A 17,830-nucleotide genomic window follows, 5' to 3' on the forward strand; every position below is an offset into this window, starting at 1 on the left:
CTCCCTGTTGAGCTGTCCCATCCCCCAAGAACCCAGCAGCCACATGCAATGCTGGGGACAAGTACCTGCCCCCGAGTAACATGTGGGGCTGTGCTGGGAAACAACAGCCTGTGTTTGATCTTACTGCTGCTTCACCAGGGGTGTTTTCCCATGGGTTTGTTGGTAGAGTTGCTCTTCTAGGATCATGTTGCCTTTGAGTCATGGCTTCATAATTCCATATATTTGCTGTGAAGCTCTAGATAGTTTTAGTCCAGCGTTCTCCCCACTCCGCATGTGACTTAACACCTCTGAGCCATGACCTGTCTGGGATGAGGTGTCTTTTCCTACATGTCTGGCAGGAGATACCACCAGGCCTTAGTTATTCATTAGGAGCCAGACTTCCCAAAGAGTTAACCAGCCACAGGGGTGCTCAGCATGCCAGAAACAAGCCCAGAGGAACACACCGCTGTAAGGAGGTGTCTTAAGTACTGTGGGTTGGGAAACTGTTCTGTTTCTCAGCTGGTTTGCAGGACTCCTCATCAGGCTGACACTGGAGAGTTTGGTTTCAGTTGAGCTAAACTGGATACCAGCTACATACTGAATTGGGATTTGTAGAGCACCTAGCACAGCTCTCAGGAAAAGCTTGGGGTGCTATTGTAAAGGTAATGAGCGCCCTACAGCATTTGAGTCAGTGCTTTGAAATATTCACTGCTTTCTCCTACTCCTCCTGCCCAGAACATGAATGCATCCGCTGGCAACACCAGTGCATCCAACAACCAGTTGGATGTCACAGAGGAGGTGGACAAGAAGGGACCTGTAAAGGAGCGCCCAGACTCTGCTGCAAGTGACAAGGAAGACAAGAAAAAGCACAGCAAGGTTCCCCTGACAGATGCCTGCCCCGTGGTGGTGCTGGACCCAGAACAGGAGGAAACTAAAACCAAGACCCAGAGTGACAGTGAGAACAACTTGGCCCTGAGGTTTAAGATCTACGAGGCATCGCAGAAGGATGTCACCCATATTTTGTCATCCTGGGACAGGGTTCAGGGTATCCTGCTGTTCCCTTTGAACCAAGAGGAGATGCAGCCTCAAGCAGAGCAGCGGCGCCAACATTTATCCAGCTACAGGGCCCGGAAGAGCAGAGAGAAGGAGCGTCTGAAAAAGCTGGAGAAAGAGCGCCTGGAGAAGGAGCGGCTGGAAAAATTGAAGGCTTTTGAGGACTCAAAGTTATCTCTGCTGGAAGGGGAAGGTGCAGAAAGGTCAGCCAGAGACCAGGACATCGGGGTGCCCTGCTTGGACATCCAGGTGCTGCACTCAGAAGATGTGACCAGGATGATCCTGGAGAGCAGCAAGCTGCCAGCAGCAGAACAGGTAAAGCCCTGCAAGGCTCAGGTGCTGAGCCTGCCATGGCCTTACGCCTTGGTGCATTGTGTCCCACCAAGTAAGAACGGCACGGACCTGTGTCCAGGCCACTGATAATGTTCCACAATGTCTCCACAGCAGCCATGTGGCTGGGGAGGTTCTCACCATCCCTCAGAGGGGAAGAAAGAGGGAGTGCTTTCTCTACAAGTATTCTGTTTGTTCAGAGAATTTCCTAGTCTGGAAATCACTACAAATGGCCCCAGGCCAATGCAGCTCATGGTCATTGCTTCCTTCAGCTGAGTCACTCAAGGAAGAAGTTTCTCTCTAGGTCCCTCTTGTAGGTCCTGGCACTGCTCTGGGCCCACCAGAGCACCACCCTGCTGGGCATAAAAAAGCACTATACTCCATAGAAATAAAAAAACCCCAACGTTGCCAAAACCTCAGCACCTTTAAGGAGGGAGTGTGAGGACGAAGGTGGTGGGAGTACAAACAGAGTTTTCTCTTGTGCTTTAGATCCTGGATGACCTGGGGCTGGGTCCCTCAGGGCCTCCCATTCCCCCTACCGCTCTGTACTCTGTGATCCACTACCCGGAGAAGCGGATGGCCCCCGCAGTAGGAGAAGCCCTCAAGCATTTTGTCTTTGTTGTGCCAGAAGGTGCCACTTCAGAAGAAGAAAAGAAAACGGAAAGTCTCTTCCTGGATGTTCCTGTTGTGCCCACAGTGAAGGTGCCAGGGCAGGGTGCAGGCTGGACGGGGGGACATGAAGGATGGCAGATGGGATGGAAAAGAATAACTGGGTAGTGAAGATGTGATGGGCTGCCATGTCTGCAGGCATCCCTTCTGCTGTCCAAAAGAGACAGCTCTGCTTGAGACATAGGATGGTTCTGTAAGATGAGAGAGAAAAAATATCACCTGAAACCCCCAACTTCCCTTGAGGAGAGGATCCTGGGTGAGGAGAGGTGTCGTAAGCAAAACAAAGTCCGATGAGGAAGGCCAAGTCCTTGGGCAGATGCAGCTGCTTATTTATTCTCTCTCCTGTTTGTCATCCAGTGTGCAGCTTTCTCTCCAGGAAGGGGATGTCTCAGGGCAGGTTTCACCTCTCTCTCCATTTTCTCTCTCCCCTTGGTGCTAAGACCTCAGAAGAGCAGATCACCCCCACCAAGAGCCAGTCAAGGAAGGAGAAAGCCGCGGGCAGCCGGGAGGCTGTGAGGGAGAGGCGAGGCTCCAGCCGGGGCAGGAAAGGTGCCCAGGGGCTGGGCACAGCAGCACCCGCCCGTCCCCGCAAGGTGCGCCGAAGTGGCGTGGACATAGTCCCCCCCCCAGCGACGTGCGCCAGGAGGTGAGGTGTAGGGGAGGAGGTGATCCCCTGCTTCATGGCCATCTTGCCAAGTGAGGTCCATCATCCCTAACTCCTCAGGGATCCTATGATGATGCCTCCATGGGATGGCGAACCCACGATCCTCCTCCTTGTCCTTCATTAGCAATATCTGAAGCCTCCTCTTTAATTGCCAGGCTGAGCAGCTGCCGGTGGATAGTGCCTGCCCATGGTGAGGTGAAACTGAAGGTCTTGTTCAGCTCCACGGAGGTTGGCCAGTTTGCTCAGGTGCTGCATTTTGAGATCCTGGGGACAAACCGACTGTACCAGCTGCACTGCAGGGGCACCTGCCTATATCCCACCATCAGCCAGGACCCACGGTAAGGCTGGTCCCTGGGAGCGTCCCTCACTGATTCCCACTGAACTCAGAGCCAGGGCTGCCCCATGTTGCCCCAGTTACCTTCTGACTTGTGCAGAGCGTGCTGCTTGAACCACCCAGCATCTTTTCCCATGCTTGGAACTGGGAACCAGTACTTGTACCTCAGCCACCAATAGGGGTTTTGGCTTTCTGACCATGTTTTCTACTTAGAGCATCTCACAGTTCCTCATTCAGAGACTGTTTTCTCTGCCCAGCGTGGTGTTCCCTCACCAGAGGAAGAGCAAGGCAGATGATGACATCGTCTTCAAGCAGTACATCATGGACATGGGTGTATTCCACTTTGGACCGCTGCTGTGTGGGAAGTCAAGAGAGTGGTATGTGCTCCTCACCCCCTGTGAACATCCTGATGCACAAAGAGGGATGTTGGGATGGGATCCCCAGGGCCTTGTGCTCTCACAATCATGCTTGAGGCATGCTGTCCCAGTGGCACAGTTCAGGGCAGGCCCAGGCAGAGACCCAGGAGATAGATACAAGGGGTTGAAGGATGATGGGTGTGTGAGCATCTGACAGGCACATTGGTCTTGGAGGAGCTGGGCAGAGATAGCGCTGATCTTCCTACCTGGTGGGTGCCTTGGTGTCCCCCCTCCACATCTCAGCTTTACCACCTCTGAAATAAACTTTACGGTGCTTTTTTCAAGTGCTTTGTGTTCCTATAGATACACTGAATGAGCAATTATTCTGCTGATGGTTTTGTAAACCATTCCTTAGTCTGTAATATTAGTAAGACTTTATGATTTGACCTGCCAACATGGGGGAGGGGGTACGTGTGGTGGGCTGCAAAGGAATAAAAATGGGAATTACATTTTCCTGATCCTCACTGCCAGATGAAGTCTGCCTAAAAATGTTACCATTGTAGCATGTAACTTCTGTTTAAATATTAGAAATGAAGTTCCTGTCTTTGTGGGAGCTCTGCAGAGCTAGTGGTATTTTGCCAACCCAAGGAAGTTAAATCAAAACAGTTTAAAAAAGAAAATAGGATCTTTAGCCAGGCTGATGAATGCTTTTGGGTCTGTTCATGTTCTTAGCTCTTTAGCTCCAGATTATGTTCCACACCTGAGAGAAGGGACACAGTTAAATTTAGCATTCCTCTTGGGGGTGAATCCTTTCTATTTCCCCCCTCCAGGCTTTGAGCTAACTCATAAAATACAAGGCAGTCTTGTAACTTTTTTTGAAAGAGATAAGCTAAACTATTCTTAAAACCTTTTTCAAAAGCATTTCTTTGTAGCCTGCAGGGAAGGAAATCTAACAAAGAAGGGGGAAGAACCCATGTGCCTGGTGTACTTCTATTTTTGCCTTTGAATTGATATTTTGTAAAATGCTCTTTAAGTGGTCTGTGCATCGTCAGGCTTCTGGGATGGAGGCACCAAGTATAGGGCAGACATCAAAACAGCACAAGGATGAAGACACAGATCATTCAACACACCCCTGGAAGTGGTCCTTAGCCTGCTTGTTAGACCATGGTCTTCCAGTGCAGCCCCCTGCTGCTGGGACATGGTGCTTTCCTCAGTGTGTTTCAAAGGCACCGGTTTCCTCAACAGCATTTTCCCCTCTTGTGGACAGGTACAAGGCACTGCCCCATCCCAGCAACTGTGAGAAGTTCACCATCCTCAACATCACCGCCTTGGAAGCAGAGGTGCATTTCTGCTTTGAGCATGATCTCAAAGCGGACACGTTCCTTTTAGACCCTCCCAGCATGAAGCTGAAACCCAATGAGAAGCAGGTAGGAGATGTGCGGGTATGACAGGCACAGGTAGAAGTGCCCAGGACCTGTTCCTCCTGCTCACTGAATGCTCTTCTGTGTTTCTTTTTGCGGGGATGGAACCAGGAGCTGGGCATTTGGGCATACCCCACTTCAGCTGGCCTTGTGGAAGACAACCTCATCTGCTCCATTAAGGGCAACCCAGAGACAGTGGTGTTCCGCCTGTGCTGCCAGGGGGTGCAGGTGGAGCTGGGGGTCAGCCCCAGGCAGGTGCATTTTGACAGGCTGCTGCTGCACAGGTCAGTCATCCCACCCCACAGGCTCTTCTCAGATGGAAGGCTGGCTTCTTCCAGCAGATCCCACTCTCTCGCTTACCATTCTTTGCTGGCTTGGATATCCCACGAAAGCCACAACCTCTGTAGCCCCACAATGGTGCTGTGCAATTGGCATCCTGATGCGTTTGTATCTTGGCTGCTGGTTCAGTGAGCAGTCCAGTTGCTCCTCCTTATCTTCTTTATGTTGGATATACTTTTAGCACCCAGGTCTCCCCCAGGACCTCACCTCTGAGACTTGTGGCAAAGAGAAAATGTTTAACTACGGTTTCTGATGCGGGGATGAGGCTGCTCCAAGCTGCAATCAGTTGCAAGGCTGGCATCCCAGTCAAGCAGCCAGTGCTGAGTGTTGTTTTCTCTCTGCAGGAAGGACAGCAAGACCCTGGTCCTGCAAAACCGCACCCCTCTGCCTGTGGCCTGGCGACTCAGTGGGCTGGAGAACCTCAGCAAGGACTTTTCAGTGTCTCAAGCTGAGGGCATCGTTGGTCCCTGCACAGAGTTTGGCGTGCATCTATATTTCAAGCCCGTGAAGGCTCTCAGCACTAAGAAGACAATCCGACTAGAGGTGAGGGGGACTGTGGCCTCCCTGGCAAAGCAGGGTGATCAGCCTTGTGCTCTTAGGGATGGAGACTGTGTTTGAAGGGTACCCTGCAGAGAGGGTAAAAGAATGAGCCTTCATGAAATTCCTTTCTACCTGCATTGCTGGGTAACCAGGCCCTGGTTGTCCAAACTTTGGTGTGCTCCTTGAACCCATACTGGAGTCTGTCTGGGGTTCTTAACACAGAGCATCGAACTCTCACTTGGAATGCTGCTCCACATGGTTTAGGAGCTACATTTCAGTGAGGGTGCTGGGTGATCGAAGAGGAGAGGGTTGGTTGTCAATGCCACCTGCTCCGGGACAGCTTATACTTGTTGTGGTTGTTTTTACGTGCCTCCCATGGTGCTTTAGCAGCAGCATTCCTTGCTGTAGGAGAGCAGAGCTGGGCTGATAGGATTTGTTACTGCAGCCATATCCCGCTGGGTCAGCCCATGAGATGAACAGGTTAGGAAAACCTGGGAGTCCACAAACACTTGGCAAGCAGGGAAGGCCACAGTGGAAACAGCTGTCAGAGACAAGGACTCATATGTTGTCTACCAAAAGAATTGAGGAAAATGGTTTAAGCAGTGTTTGTTTCTTGCTGCCTCAGGTTTCAGACGCAGAAAATGAACTGGGGGTCGTTCACACTGAAAATATCCAAGTCCTTGCAGAGGCCTATGATGTTGCTCTGAACATCAGCGTTTCTAAAGGTCAGTGGATGTCCCCAGACAAAGTACTCCCGTTGCATTGCATTGTGTTGGCAGGCAGGCAAGCTAAGCACTTGGTATGTAGGATGAGGTGGCATGCAGGTGCAGCACGGATCTGCAAAGCACGTATCCTGCAAGCTGCTTGGAGTAAAACACTGCCAGGACACAGCCAGCCTTGAGTCTCTCACCTCTGAGTTTTGAAGTGTGCAGCTTCATGTGCAGATTGATATATCTCTTGTCACTCGGTGTAGTCTGCAGCAGATCATAAATATTCCTCATTTCTTACCTCACACTCTGGGTTTGCTGCAGGTACAGATGGCAGCGTGGATTTCGGAATCCTTAAAGTCTTGGAGGATGCAAAGGAAGTGCTGACTCTGAAGAACAAAGGGAAGTATGAGATTGTGTACAGGTGGGTCCAGTTGCCTGCTCTGTGAATGCATGGTGCCATCACCTGCCTTCTCCTCCTGCCCATGGCTAGAACCTGTTCCTATGTTTGGCTACATCATGGTCTGGCAAATACAAAACCTGGGCTCTCTGATCTCAAATATTTTAATACAGAATCCTGCCAAACACCATTCACAGCTCTGCAAGAACCAGACGGAGAGACCCCCAAATTTAAGCCACTCGCTGCTGAGATTCATTGCTTTCTGTTGTGGGTTGGCTCATCTCTCTTAATGAGACTCTTTCAAGGAGGGAATGAAAAAATGCAGTGTCAGTGTTAGCTTGCAACAGTCGTGATTGTCTCCACTCTGTGTCAAGATTTGGGAACCCCTGAGCAGAGCTGGTCTCTTTGCGCTTGATATCTTTTTATAGTGCTGTGCACCAGTCCTGGCTGCACTGGTGGCCCCTGGACTTCTAACTGCAGCGGTTTTGTTCCTTCCCTTTCTCCCCAGTTTCAAGCTGGACACCACACATACCAGCATACCTGACTTGGCATCCCACTTCACTGTCCAGCCGCAGCGGGGTGTGCTGGCTAGCTCAGAGCGCTCTGTGCAGGTCCAGCTGCTCTTCCACCCCAAGGTGGAACTTAGCATTGAGGACAAGCCCATCCTGCAGTGCCAGGTGAGCTGCCTGGGCCAGGTGATGGTAGCACGCTGTGGCTGGGGAGTGGGAGCAGTACATGTGTCTTCTGGAAGGAGGGCTTTAGCTGGGGAATCCTCTCTCACATTTATATGACTAAAGTCTTTCAGAAACCATTTGTGATGTTTCCTGAGCAGAGCTGAAAATCCAGCTCACTGGGAGACATTTAAAAGGGATGGCGAGCTGATGGGGACCTGGGATGGGATCAGGGGACAGAGATAGAGGCTGGCATTTTTGCTGTATTTACCAAACCCTCCTCTGGTTGCAGGTGATTGATCCCAACATCTGTGAAGAAGGTGAGACCATCGCCATCATCCCAGTGAGGGTGTCAGCAAAAGCTGTGTTCAGCAAGTACAGCATTCACCCTGCCTCGCTCATCAGCTTCGGTGCCATGGTGAGTGGCACCAGGAAAACCTGCAGCTTCATGCTGGAAAACAAAGGCATCCTTGAGTTTAAGTTCCTCATCTGCCAAGAAGACCAGGCTGCACCTCTATCGCCAAAGAAAAGGTGAGAGGAGACCTGTACCACCCTTCCTGCCTGACGAGGCACCATGGCATGGCTGGAGTGTGACAGGCAGCCAGGACACATGGGCTTGTGAACAGGGAGCAGAAAAATGCCTCAGTATCCCCACGTGTAGGATGAAGCTGGTGATACAGTTGACTTATCTATAAGCTTCAGCTCTAGGTGCTGCAGGCAGCCCTCTGGGAGTAACCAGGAGCCTGAAGGCTTTCCTCCACAGGGAGGAAGGTCAGCTTCAGCCTCTGAGAAAGGTAGGGGGAGCGATGCATGATGGATGTTTCTGTTTTCTCCTCTCAGTGTACCTCAGATGAAATCTGCCCACTCCCAGGAGAGTGAAGATGGAAAGCCAGTGGTTCTGTCAGCCAAGCCGAGCAAGCGCTTGTTGCAGAAGGACACAAACCCCGTCCCACAGGTGGGTTGTCCCTGCTCCCCAACACATGCTGCTGCAGGCAGGGGGCTCGTCACCATGGGATGGGGCATGGTCCAGTGATGGAGGGCGATCATCTCCCAGCCACAAGCAGAGGCAGGAGCTGCTCAGTCCCACAGAGAGTCCCATGCCCAGGTCAGACCTGGAGCTTGTGGGGTCAAAAGAGAGGAGCAGGTCCTGTGTTTGGTAGCTGCTAGCCAAAATAGGCGTGTGAATACCACATAGCGGAATGTTCCTGTTTGGACTCCCAGTCCACAGATATCAGATGAGCTTGATTTTTCTTCTTCCCATCACTCTTCTCATCTCCCATGATTTCTTACAGTTTTCTGCTCTCCTGTTTTACCCCAAGAGGCTGAAGAATCCCTGATGCCACCTTCACCCTTTACACCCAACTTCCTTTCTCCTCACTCGGGGCAAGCTTGCAGCTCCTCCTAGCTTGTTCATCTCATCCTGCCTTTGGGGCTGCCTTTGAGCTATGGAGTCATCCCTCCCTGCCCTGGGACTGGGGGCTTGGGCCTGCCTGGAGGTGAAGGAGTGGCATGCTTCTTTTTGGGGATGCTCAAGGTAAGGTTGTTGATCTGCCTCTCTTTCTGCAGGCTCGCCTCACCCTGGGCATGTTCACGGTGTACCCAGGCTTTGGCACCATCCCTCCTGGGGGCCAGCAGATGATCACAGTGGAGTGCTGTGCAGAGCCACTAGGGACATGCAAGGAGCTCCTGTCCATCGATGTCAGCGACAGAGACCCCAGGGATAATCCCTTTGGCATCCCCTATACCCTGTTTGCTGAGTCCTGCCTTCCAGGTATGCCCTGTCCACAGGTGCATGTAAACTTATTGCTTGGATAATTGCTTGCACCCTGACCTTGAAGTCCCATCTTAAAATCCTCAGATGTTCCAGTATATTTCATGTCCACCAGTGAGGAGAGGCTGGGGGGGATGCATGGAAGGGTAAAACGAAATCAATGCCCATTAAAACCAAGGGTGACTGAGCTCTATCCTCACAGCCAACTCTCCCACCTAAGGCTGGGTTTTGAAGTGACTTGGGCAGAAAGGGCTCATCAAGCCTTCTGAGTGGCCAACAGGGCCCAGATAAATTCAGCAGGTCGCCATCCTCGGCACTCTCTCTGATCTGCTTGCAGCATTTGTGGTTGATGACATAGAGTCCATCTTTGAGGAGCATCGAATCTGCAGCAACAACAACCTCTGCCACATCCTGCAGACGGTGCAAGACAAGGGCATCTTCATCACAGATGAGAACAAGTTTATCTTCACTGATGTTCTGGTTGGGCACCGGGCCACAGCTCGCTTCAAGATCTGCAATGTGGGCAAAGTCCCCTGTGACGTTGTCCTATCCCTCAAACCCATCCCCAGTAAGGTAAGGACAAGAGGCCAAGGTGACAGTTGCTCTTTAAAGGCTGTGTGATACCCTGCCTCATTCTCCAGATTCATTGCTTCCTCTTGCCCAGGCTAGTCCAACACTGTGCAGGTCAGACTACGGGGGAGTGCAGAAAGGCCGGGGTGACAGTTGGGTTGAATTCAGCATCTCTCATGCAAGGTTTTGGCTCACCCCTCTGTGTCTTTGGTAGGACACCTGAACCCTTCTGAACATCTCTTGGAAGCATGCTCAGATGGGGGCTTTTACTGGACTGTGCCTGGGCTCAAAGCAGACCGTTTTCTTGGTCTCCCTGGTTTTTTCTTCTCTTTAAAGGCCAGTTCTAGGCTATTTGCAGGGTTTCCCATGCAGTCCCCACTTCCCATCTATCCTGGGATTACTGTCCAGAGCACAAAGCAAGCTTTTGCAGTTCAGGCCTTTATGGCAGCTCCCCGTGCAAGGTCAGCACCACTCTGAGATGAAGGAGCCTGTCCAAGGAAGGAGGGAGGAGACATGCTGCGTGGGGCTGTTCCCAGTGATGCATGTATGAATAACACTGCAACACACCTCCTATGTTTCCTCCTAACACCATTCTGTGGTGTTCCCAAGCTTAACAACCGTGTTAGTGACGTTTTCGAGGTGGATCCTGTTCGGATGTGCGTTCCCAGCTGCTCCCATGCCTTTGCTACGGTGGCATTCACTCCCCAATCGATGCAGACCTACGAGTGCACTTTTGAGGCTTCCCTTGATGTCCGGGCAAGGTAACTCACCCTGTGGAGGGAACCCTTCTGACAGCTGCCTCTCTTCTGGGAGGACACAGACCTCTTGTTAAACCTAAGGCTTTCACTAGCCTTAGGTAAGCTTAGCATTGAATAATATAGGAGGCAGTAGCTACTAGATATAGCAGAAAAGAAAAGTAAGGGTGATAGTTTAGCCAATGTGAGTGATCATGAAGACAGTGCAACATGAAGTAGCCAACTGGAAGTGACTGGATCAGAAAAAAATGGAGATGTGCAACAGCTGAGCTGGGGCTTTCCAAAGACAAGGGATTAGATGAAAATCAGATGCCAGCAAGTCAGCATGCATTATTTTCTCCCTATTTATATTAAAATGATATGATCCATGTAGTTACCTGGGGTATATTAAGCTATTTTATGTTAACGGGGCATTTAGACCCCTTATAAGAGGGGAGCCCAGTTTCCTCTGTCCCAGGACCTATGTACCAGGACTCTGACATGCCCAACCCTTTGGTCACTTAAGTGGGACTAGATAAGTCAGCTTTCTGCCCTAATGAGCAATTTTTTAGTGTCCTTGGAAATAATCTGTAGTGATGGTGTTATTTATTTATTTATTTTTCCCTTCTTGTTTTCACACTACTTTCATGCTGTACTTGTGCCTTTTTGTGTATGTCTCCTATCACCACAGCCAGTGCATTTGCTGCGTCTCATCCATTTGCTCCTTAATTTATCTGTTGTACTGTGTGAGTGAAATTACGTGTTATGTTAGAAGGCTCTGGCTCTTCAGAGCCATTCCTTTTGTGAAGGGCCCTGATTAGATGGGGAAGAGAAGGGTGAGGGGGAGTTGTGTCATGGGGAACAGAAGTACGAGCCAAGGCAAACATAGTGGATAGCCTTGCTTCATGGCTTGCCCAGTGGGAAACAGGTTAGTAGTGCTTGCTGTGGTGATTCCTCCTCTGCCTCTCCTGCAGCCGTACAGCAATGAAAGCACAAAACCTGATCTTTGATATCAGTGGAGATGGGAATCTGCCTCGGGTGACGGTCCTGTGCCCAGTCCTTCACAATAAGAGGGGGAACCCTCTGATGCTCTTCAAGAAGTTGTTGCTGGGTGATTCAGAAAAACTCCCTCTGGTCCTTCATAACAGTGGCATCATACCTGTCCAGGTGAGTACTTACCATGGGGCTGCTCTGGTCTGGGAACAAGTGCTTGTTCCACAAAGAAAGGTCCCAGAAAACATGGTAGGTGTGGAAACAGGTCTTGGGAATGTCTGTTTCCAGGAAGGGAGTTTCAGAAATGCGATGTTCACATCAGCCTGTCCTTTTCAGTTAAACACAACACCAGAAAGTTGGTGGGGTATTTTTCCCCCATCTCTCTTCTCATGTTTTGGTTCTCATGTGGGCACACATGATGTCCTAGTTACATTAGATTGTAGTTGATCCTCTTTTACTACAATTTAATTAATCTCAGTTGCAGTTTAATTAAATTCTGCTCATTACTTTTAGTACTTTCTGTCCTTTTTGGTTGTATTTTAATTACATCGCAATGCCTCTGAACACTTTTTTTTTCCCCTTCCTGTCTGATTTTGCTTAAACTTCGTGCTAAGAGCTGTTTGTGAAGGCAGAGGCTGCTGGACTCCCTGTGCTAGACCAGCAGCAGTACAGTGTTAATCCACATGCCATCCTGTACCCACACCAGTGTGGTCGTGCTCTGTGTTCCCTTTCCTCAGCTAATGATTGACCTGTTGGATGAAGGGGGAGTTTTCTTCTTGAAAGCCAGGCCCACCACACACTGTATCTACCAAGCTGCAGACATGAAGGACTCCCCTGAAGAAGGTAAATTCATAACCATGAAGTGGGGTCATCCACACAGGGAAAATGTGTGCCCTGCTCTTGGCTTATCCAAGCAACAGCCAGATGTTAGAGAGAGTTTCTTTCCTGGGGTGCTCTGTACCCCTAGTTTTTCATGTGGCCTCTTTGCGGGGTTTCCTCCTAGCAAGTTGTAGGAAGTTTTTCTGTTCCAGACATGGTGGGTTGAGCTGTGGGGGACTATCACCAAATCAATGGGCTATCTGAGGTTTTTGCTGCACGTGGGAGCTTACCAATCTGAATGGAGGCAGCCTTTCAGCCCACAGCCAGCCAAGAAAAGCCAAAACCACTCTTTGACTCAGCTTTATGTAACTCCTGCTCCTCCAGGCAGGAGCTGGCTGGATGCAGTTTGAGTGAGAGTTGGGTCTCTTAAGTTAAGACACTTAAGCAGCGATATGCATGGTGGTGTCATAGTCTTGTGAACATAGCAGAAGAACATTGTGAACACCATGGGAGAGCCTGCAGTTAGAGGCAGCTGAGTTTCAACCTCTTACTCCTCTTCATACCCCATGGAGCTATTTCCCCTGTATACCTCTACCACTTGTCTCTGATTTCCATTGTTATATAGGCAGGAAGCCTCACACCGCTGCCCTGGTCCTGCATCAAGGGGAATCAGCAGAGTTTGATGTGCTTTTCAAACCCACCCTGGCACAACATGTGAGAGGGAAGATCCACCTATCAGTGGTGGACAACCCGTATGAAGAGACCAGCATTCAGCTGTTGGGTGAAGGCTACGAGGACGACTTCACGCTGGATAACATCCATGGACTAGTGTCAGACAACAAGGAAGAGAATGCTGAGGGCGGTCTGGACGAAGACATAATTGAGGGTAAGAGAGGAGAGGCTGTCAAGATGAAGCAAGGATTAGGAAAATACACATCTGCTCACCTTGTGACAGCGCAGGTGTGGTCCAGCCTTCAGGAACAGCTCTGCTTGCCTTTTGTAGCCTGCAGAGTAGCCATACATGAGAACACAGGGGAAGATCATCTCAAGCAAGAATCTTGCAGGCTAGCAGGGAAGGGTCAGAGATGCCAGCATTCAGCTCCTACCTCTGAAAGGAGGTCTGCCAGCCCATTGTCTGTTATTGAATTGAAGACCGTGTGTGGTAATTTGTGCCCTCTGTGTAACCAGGCCTGTGCTGTTGCCCACGGGACCAGGTGGCCTGTGAGCATGCCAGCTGCATGCACAGACGCAGTGCATGCGGTACACATGTCTCTCTGCACAGCACAGCCACAGGTTTAGGGACACGTCAGGGCATGTCCCTGAAAGTGGCAGGATGGAGAACTTCATCTCCCAGCGAGAGGGAGGCTTGGAGCAAGGAAGAGTGGGACATACATATGTCTGTGCATGTGAGGGGTCAGATGGACCTCGCTGCATGCTGAGACCTCTTGTTCTCATTCTTAGCAGCTGCCAGAGTGGATCACATCCAGTTTGGGGACTGTCACATCGGGACACCCTACACTGTGACCTTCACAGTCAGCAACCGCAGCAAGCTGGAGGTGCTGCGGTTTGAGTGGCTGGCAGAACCCCCGTTCCACTTCTCCCCCCAGGTGAGCTGGGACAGCTCTGCCTCTCCCTGTTGCTCAAGCCCTACCCCGTGGGTTCCTAGCAACTAGCAGGGAGTCACCATGGACTGGTAAAAGGAAGTTCCAGTGCCATGCAGGAGATGCAATCCCTGGCTTTGCTGGGGCAGAGCCATCAGCCCTGCAGTAAAGACTCTGTGTTACAGGGTGCAGCATCTTTTGTTTGTACTCTCCTCTGTCAAACCTCAGATAAAGACACAGTAAGATGCAGGTTCCTGGCACATCTGCTCACTGAATTGGTCCCTTTGCTGTCGGTCCTGCCCTTGCCAGTGATTCCAGTTTGGTCTTGGCTCTCTGGTTCTCCCTAGGTGGGACACCTCCACGCTGGCTGTGCTAAGGACATCACAGTGACACTGAAATCGGATGTCGCGGTTGCCTTCAAAATGCACCCTGTGAAGTGCAAGGTGATGAGGATCGCCTTCCCGCTGCCACCAGAGGAGGTGATGGACTGGGATGACCGCCTGCACACCATCAAGTGGGTGGATGCCAGCAGGGACTCAGCAGCCACGTGGCCGGTGAGGAAGGTAAGAAGCACAATAGCAAAAGCTCTTGAGCTTCTACAAAAAGAACTGACGATGGCAGCAGACAGGCATCTCTGCTGGCCAAGAAGCTCCTGCTTCCTCCTTTATTTAATCCATACCGGGAGGTTAAACAACAGTGTGTTTTAGAGGAGAGGTGGATGCACAGTGACCTGACATGCTCACAAAAGATGGGGAAGTCTTTTGGCAAGAGATGTTTAGCCACATGCAAACCATCAGTCTCTGCCAAAGGCTGAAGTGTTGCAGCATGTGTTTAATGGGAGGTCACACTTTCTGATTTCATTGCATTTTATGGTATTAAAATGTCTTCCCTGATTCAGTGCCTTTTCTCCAAGAAATTAAATTCACTGTGCTCTGTCTCTTGGAAGTGGAGAGCAGCACTAGTGCTCCTCTCTGTATGCTTGGTAACCCACCAGCATGTTGTGTGAGCGCTGAGCTCTGTCTACAGTGACACCAGAGATTTTGATTGTGGTCTCTGTATCGTGTGGGATATCTCATTATGGAGCAGCCCAAGCACTGTAGGGCAATCATGCAGGAGTCATCTCCAGAAACTCTTGCTTCTACTATCATTATTGTCAAACTTCTTCCTCATCAGAGCATCAGCAGTCCTAGTGAATACATTCCCAACCCAAAAATACCTGTCTCCAGCCCCCACTGCTGTGACTGTTGCCCAGCGTGACACCTGGAAGGCAGTTTCTCATAAGGCAAGAAGGAAAAGGTGCTTTCTAGGTTTGTTCAGTCTTGGAGGTCTCCATCCACGGAGCTCCTGCAGGGGAACTCATTCCTAATTTAGAGGCCTTCTGGGATTTATAGGGGCCAGGAAAAAGGTCAGGCACTCTACAGGGATGAAACACAGGGACTGATACCCGGTCATAGGCCCCATGAGTGTACAGAGTCATGGTGGTGCTTGCTTTGATCAATAGGTAGAAACAAATAGGCAGCAGAAGGGTCAATTTTTTTCATCTTTCCAGGGAAATAAATAAGAATGGTCCTTTCTAGCCCCTATATGTGATTTTAAGGCCGAAAGAATCCCTGCTCAGCCTGGCTTTCTGGGCTTTGCTTAATGATTCTTCTCTTTCCTCTATGGAGGTGATCAAGACAGACCCAGAACCAGCTCACACTGTCCTGGGGAAGAGCAGCCGCGAGGTGGAGCTTCACCTCAGTGCTGTCGTTGACTATGCTGAGTTCCAGATGGATATGAACGTGATTCAATTCAAGGAGACCTTGCTCTTCCAGACAAGGACATTCACGTGAGTGCTGAAGGCCAGGCAGGGACCTGCAAGTGGGAGCTGCCTTTCCCACAGCTGACCCAGCATCTGCTTCCCCAAAGCTGTGCTGTGTTCTCTGGTGGCCTCTGCTTTTCCTTCTACTCATGGTCCTGTGCCAACAAAAGTTCCACTGACATATTTATTGCTCAGCGACTTAATAAACCTCTTCTAATTTCTAACAGGCTGACCAGCCTTGGAGAGGGTGCTGCTGCCTGCTGGTTCTTGAGGTTTCAGTTTCCATATATCCTGGGGTACTGGAGGTCTCCCACACGTGGATCTGAGTCCCTACCTAGGACTTTATGTGCCATCTCATCTGCTGTTCTTCCTTTGAAACAAGTCATTTATTGTTTCATCCTTTCCGGGTCCTGGCTAAGTGCCAAGACCCACATATCTGCATACAAAGCCAAGCTGGAGATGGTAGACTCAATCCTGCCAAGACATGCCAGGAGAGGTTCTGCTGAGAACCATGGTCTTGCTTTCTTTGCATGTTGCTGGTGGTCATCTGCTTGAGAATGAGTCTGCAGTCAAAATAATGTCAAACTGAGACATAAAGACCAGAATAAGACCCTTGAATTAAGCCTCCTGGGCACCATGTCTGGTTTTTCCTCTTTAATGTCCAAATTTTGAAATACTTTGTCTTGGGGCAGCCCAGGGCAGCAATCCAAACAAAATAGAGAAGCTTGAGGAAGAAGATGCTACTCAGCATAAAGAATGGGTTACTGGGAGTCCACCATACAGCATTACTTTTCTATTTATTTCCTTTGTACTTACTGGATGTTTTCTTTTTATTTCTCTTGTTGAAAAGCAGTTTCCAGCTGTCCAATACAGGGAATGTGGCCCTGGAATACACCTGGATGGCAGCTGTGGAGGATGAAAGAGCAGTGAACCATACCGGGGAGTTGCTTCTGTCCAATCTGAGTGGTAAGGCAACTGGCTTTTGGTGGGAGCTGGGCATGCCCAGGGTGTTTCAGTTGGTAGCTGAAGGCTTGTGGAGAAGTCTGTGCCACTTCACCCCAGAACATCGATTGCTTTTTCATCCCATTCAGTCCAGTCATCTGCTTTCATCAGCATCTTCCCAGCTGCAGCTGGAGACTTTCTCCTTGTCCCCCTCTCTGCCTTTCATAGCCCCATATGCTTGCTCTGACACTTGTGGTCTGCATGGGAGCTGAGCCTGTATCGGGACTGGCAACAGGGAAGTGAGGGCACCTCCTTGGGAAGTCTCTGAGACTGAGAAAACTGATGGTGTAACACTGACTTAGCTGGTCTGTATCACTGTCTGTGTGTGATCCCCCAGTCCAAGGCAAATGCAGTCACTGTCTAAAACTGACCCTCCTAACTCTGGCACAGAAGTGTTGCTGCAGGCAGAGGCCCTGCTCCCAGCATGTTGGAGCTCAGTGGTGGGGCCATGACTCATTAACCCACAGCAACGTGGTTGTGTCTGAGTGTGTGTTCTCCTTAGAGGGCTGCGTGGTTCTGTAAGGAAACAGGGCTGTGTGTCCAAGAGGTCTCATCAGAAACAGGAGTGAGAAGAGCAGTGTTTCCTCGAATGGGCAGCTTTCTGATGGTCAGGATGGGAGACCTCAACCAAAGTCTTTGATGCTCTGAATATGCTTATCTTCCTCCCCTGGGGTCCTGGTGTTGGGTCTTCCCCAGCACAGGGTGCCCCCATGCTGGAGCTGGTCTGCTGGACTGTGACATTAGCTGTCTGGTTGTCAGTTATGAAAGCCTGAGAAGAGGAAAGAGGGAAAGGGTGTGAAGGATAACAGTGCTGTTCCCCGAAGCCTTTTCTCCACCACACACAACAAGCAAAGTTCAGTTCTGCAGGCCACAGGGGAGCAGGACTCAACACTGTCCTTAATGCTAAGCATTGAGGCTGGCTGGGCTGGGATGTGAACAGCACACAGAAATTCTCCCAGATGCTGTAACACAGGTCTCTCTACTGTTACATCCTGGACATGGTTTGGGAATGAACACTGGTCAGAAGTGGTTCTGCAGGAGACTTTTGCATCTAGCTCCCCAATCCTAGAGATGGA

The 17,830-nt window shown here is 50.4% G+C and overlaps 1 protein-coding gene across 1 annotated transcript in view; it reads left to right on the forward strand.

The window, feature by feature from the left end:
* The window catches only part of HYDIN (HYDIN, axonemal central pair apparatus protein), a gene marked incomplete at its 3' end in the record, with an annotated part of 98,009 nt that overhangs the window by 71,048 nt on the left and 9,131 nt on the right, over positions 1 to 17,830 (forward strand). The window contains exons 44-66 of the mRNA XM_010011927.1: positions 715 to 1,347; positions 1,852 to 2,064; positions 2,472 to 2,677; positions 2,851 to 3,033; positions 3,287 to 3,406; positions 4,653 to 4,812; positions 4,918 to 5,090; positions 5,490 to 5,688; positions 6,311 to 6,410; positions 6,717 to 6,816; positions 7,301 to 7,469; positions 7,756 to 7,994; positions 8,304 to 8,418; positions 9,030 to 9,234; positions 9,572 to 9,807; positions 10,414 to 10,565; positions 11,513 to 11,705; positions 12,269 to 12,374; positions 12,976 to 13,236; positions 13,815 to 13,957; positions 14,299 to 14,514; positions 15,619 to 15,779; positions 16,606 to 16,718. Coding sequence (XP_010010229.1) covers positions 715 to 1,347; positions 1,852 to 2,064; positions 2,472 to 2,677; positions 2,851 to 3,033; positions 3,287 to 3,406; positions 4,653 to 4,812; positions 4,918 to 5,090; positions 5,490 to 5,688; positions 6,311 to 6,410; positions 6,717 to 6,816; positions 7,301 to 7,469; positions 7,756 to 7,994; positions 8,304 to 8,418; positions 9,030 to 9,234; positions 9,572 to 9,807; positions 10,414 to 10,565; positions 11,513 to 11,705; positions 12,269 to 12,374; positions 12,976 to 13,236; positions 13,815 to 13,957; positions 14,299 to 14,514; positions 15,619 to 15,779; positions 16,606 to 16,718 — 4,396 coding nt within the window. The remainder of the gene's footprint in view (positions 1 to 714; positions 1,348 to 1,851; positions 2,065 to 2,471; positions 2,678 to 2,850; positions 3,034 to 3,286; positions 3,407 to 4,652; positions 4,813 to 4,917; positions 5,091 to 5,489; positions 5,689 to 6,310; positions 6,411 to 6,716; positions 6,817 to 7,300; positions 7,470 to 7,755; positions 7,995 to 8,303; positions 8,419 to 9,029; positions 9,235 to 9,571; positions 9,808 to 10,413; positions 10,566 to 11,512; positions 11,706 to 12,268; positions 12,375 to 12,975; positions 13,237 to 13,814; positions 13,958 to 14,298; positions 14,515 to 15,618; positions 15,780 to 16,605; positions 16,719 to 17,830) is intronic.

This window comes from Nestor notabilis, unplaced genomic scaffold, assembly GCF_000696875.1.
Source record: "Nestor notabilis isolate BGI_N333 unplaced genomic scaffold, ASM69687v1 scaffold1463, whole genome shotgun sequence".
Classification (NCBI taxonomy): domain Eukaryota; kingdom Metazoa; phylum Chordata; class Aves; order Psittaciformes; family Psittacidae; genus Nestor; species Nestor notabilis.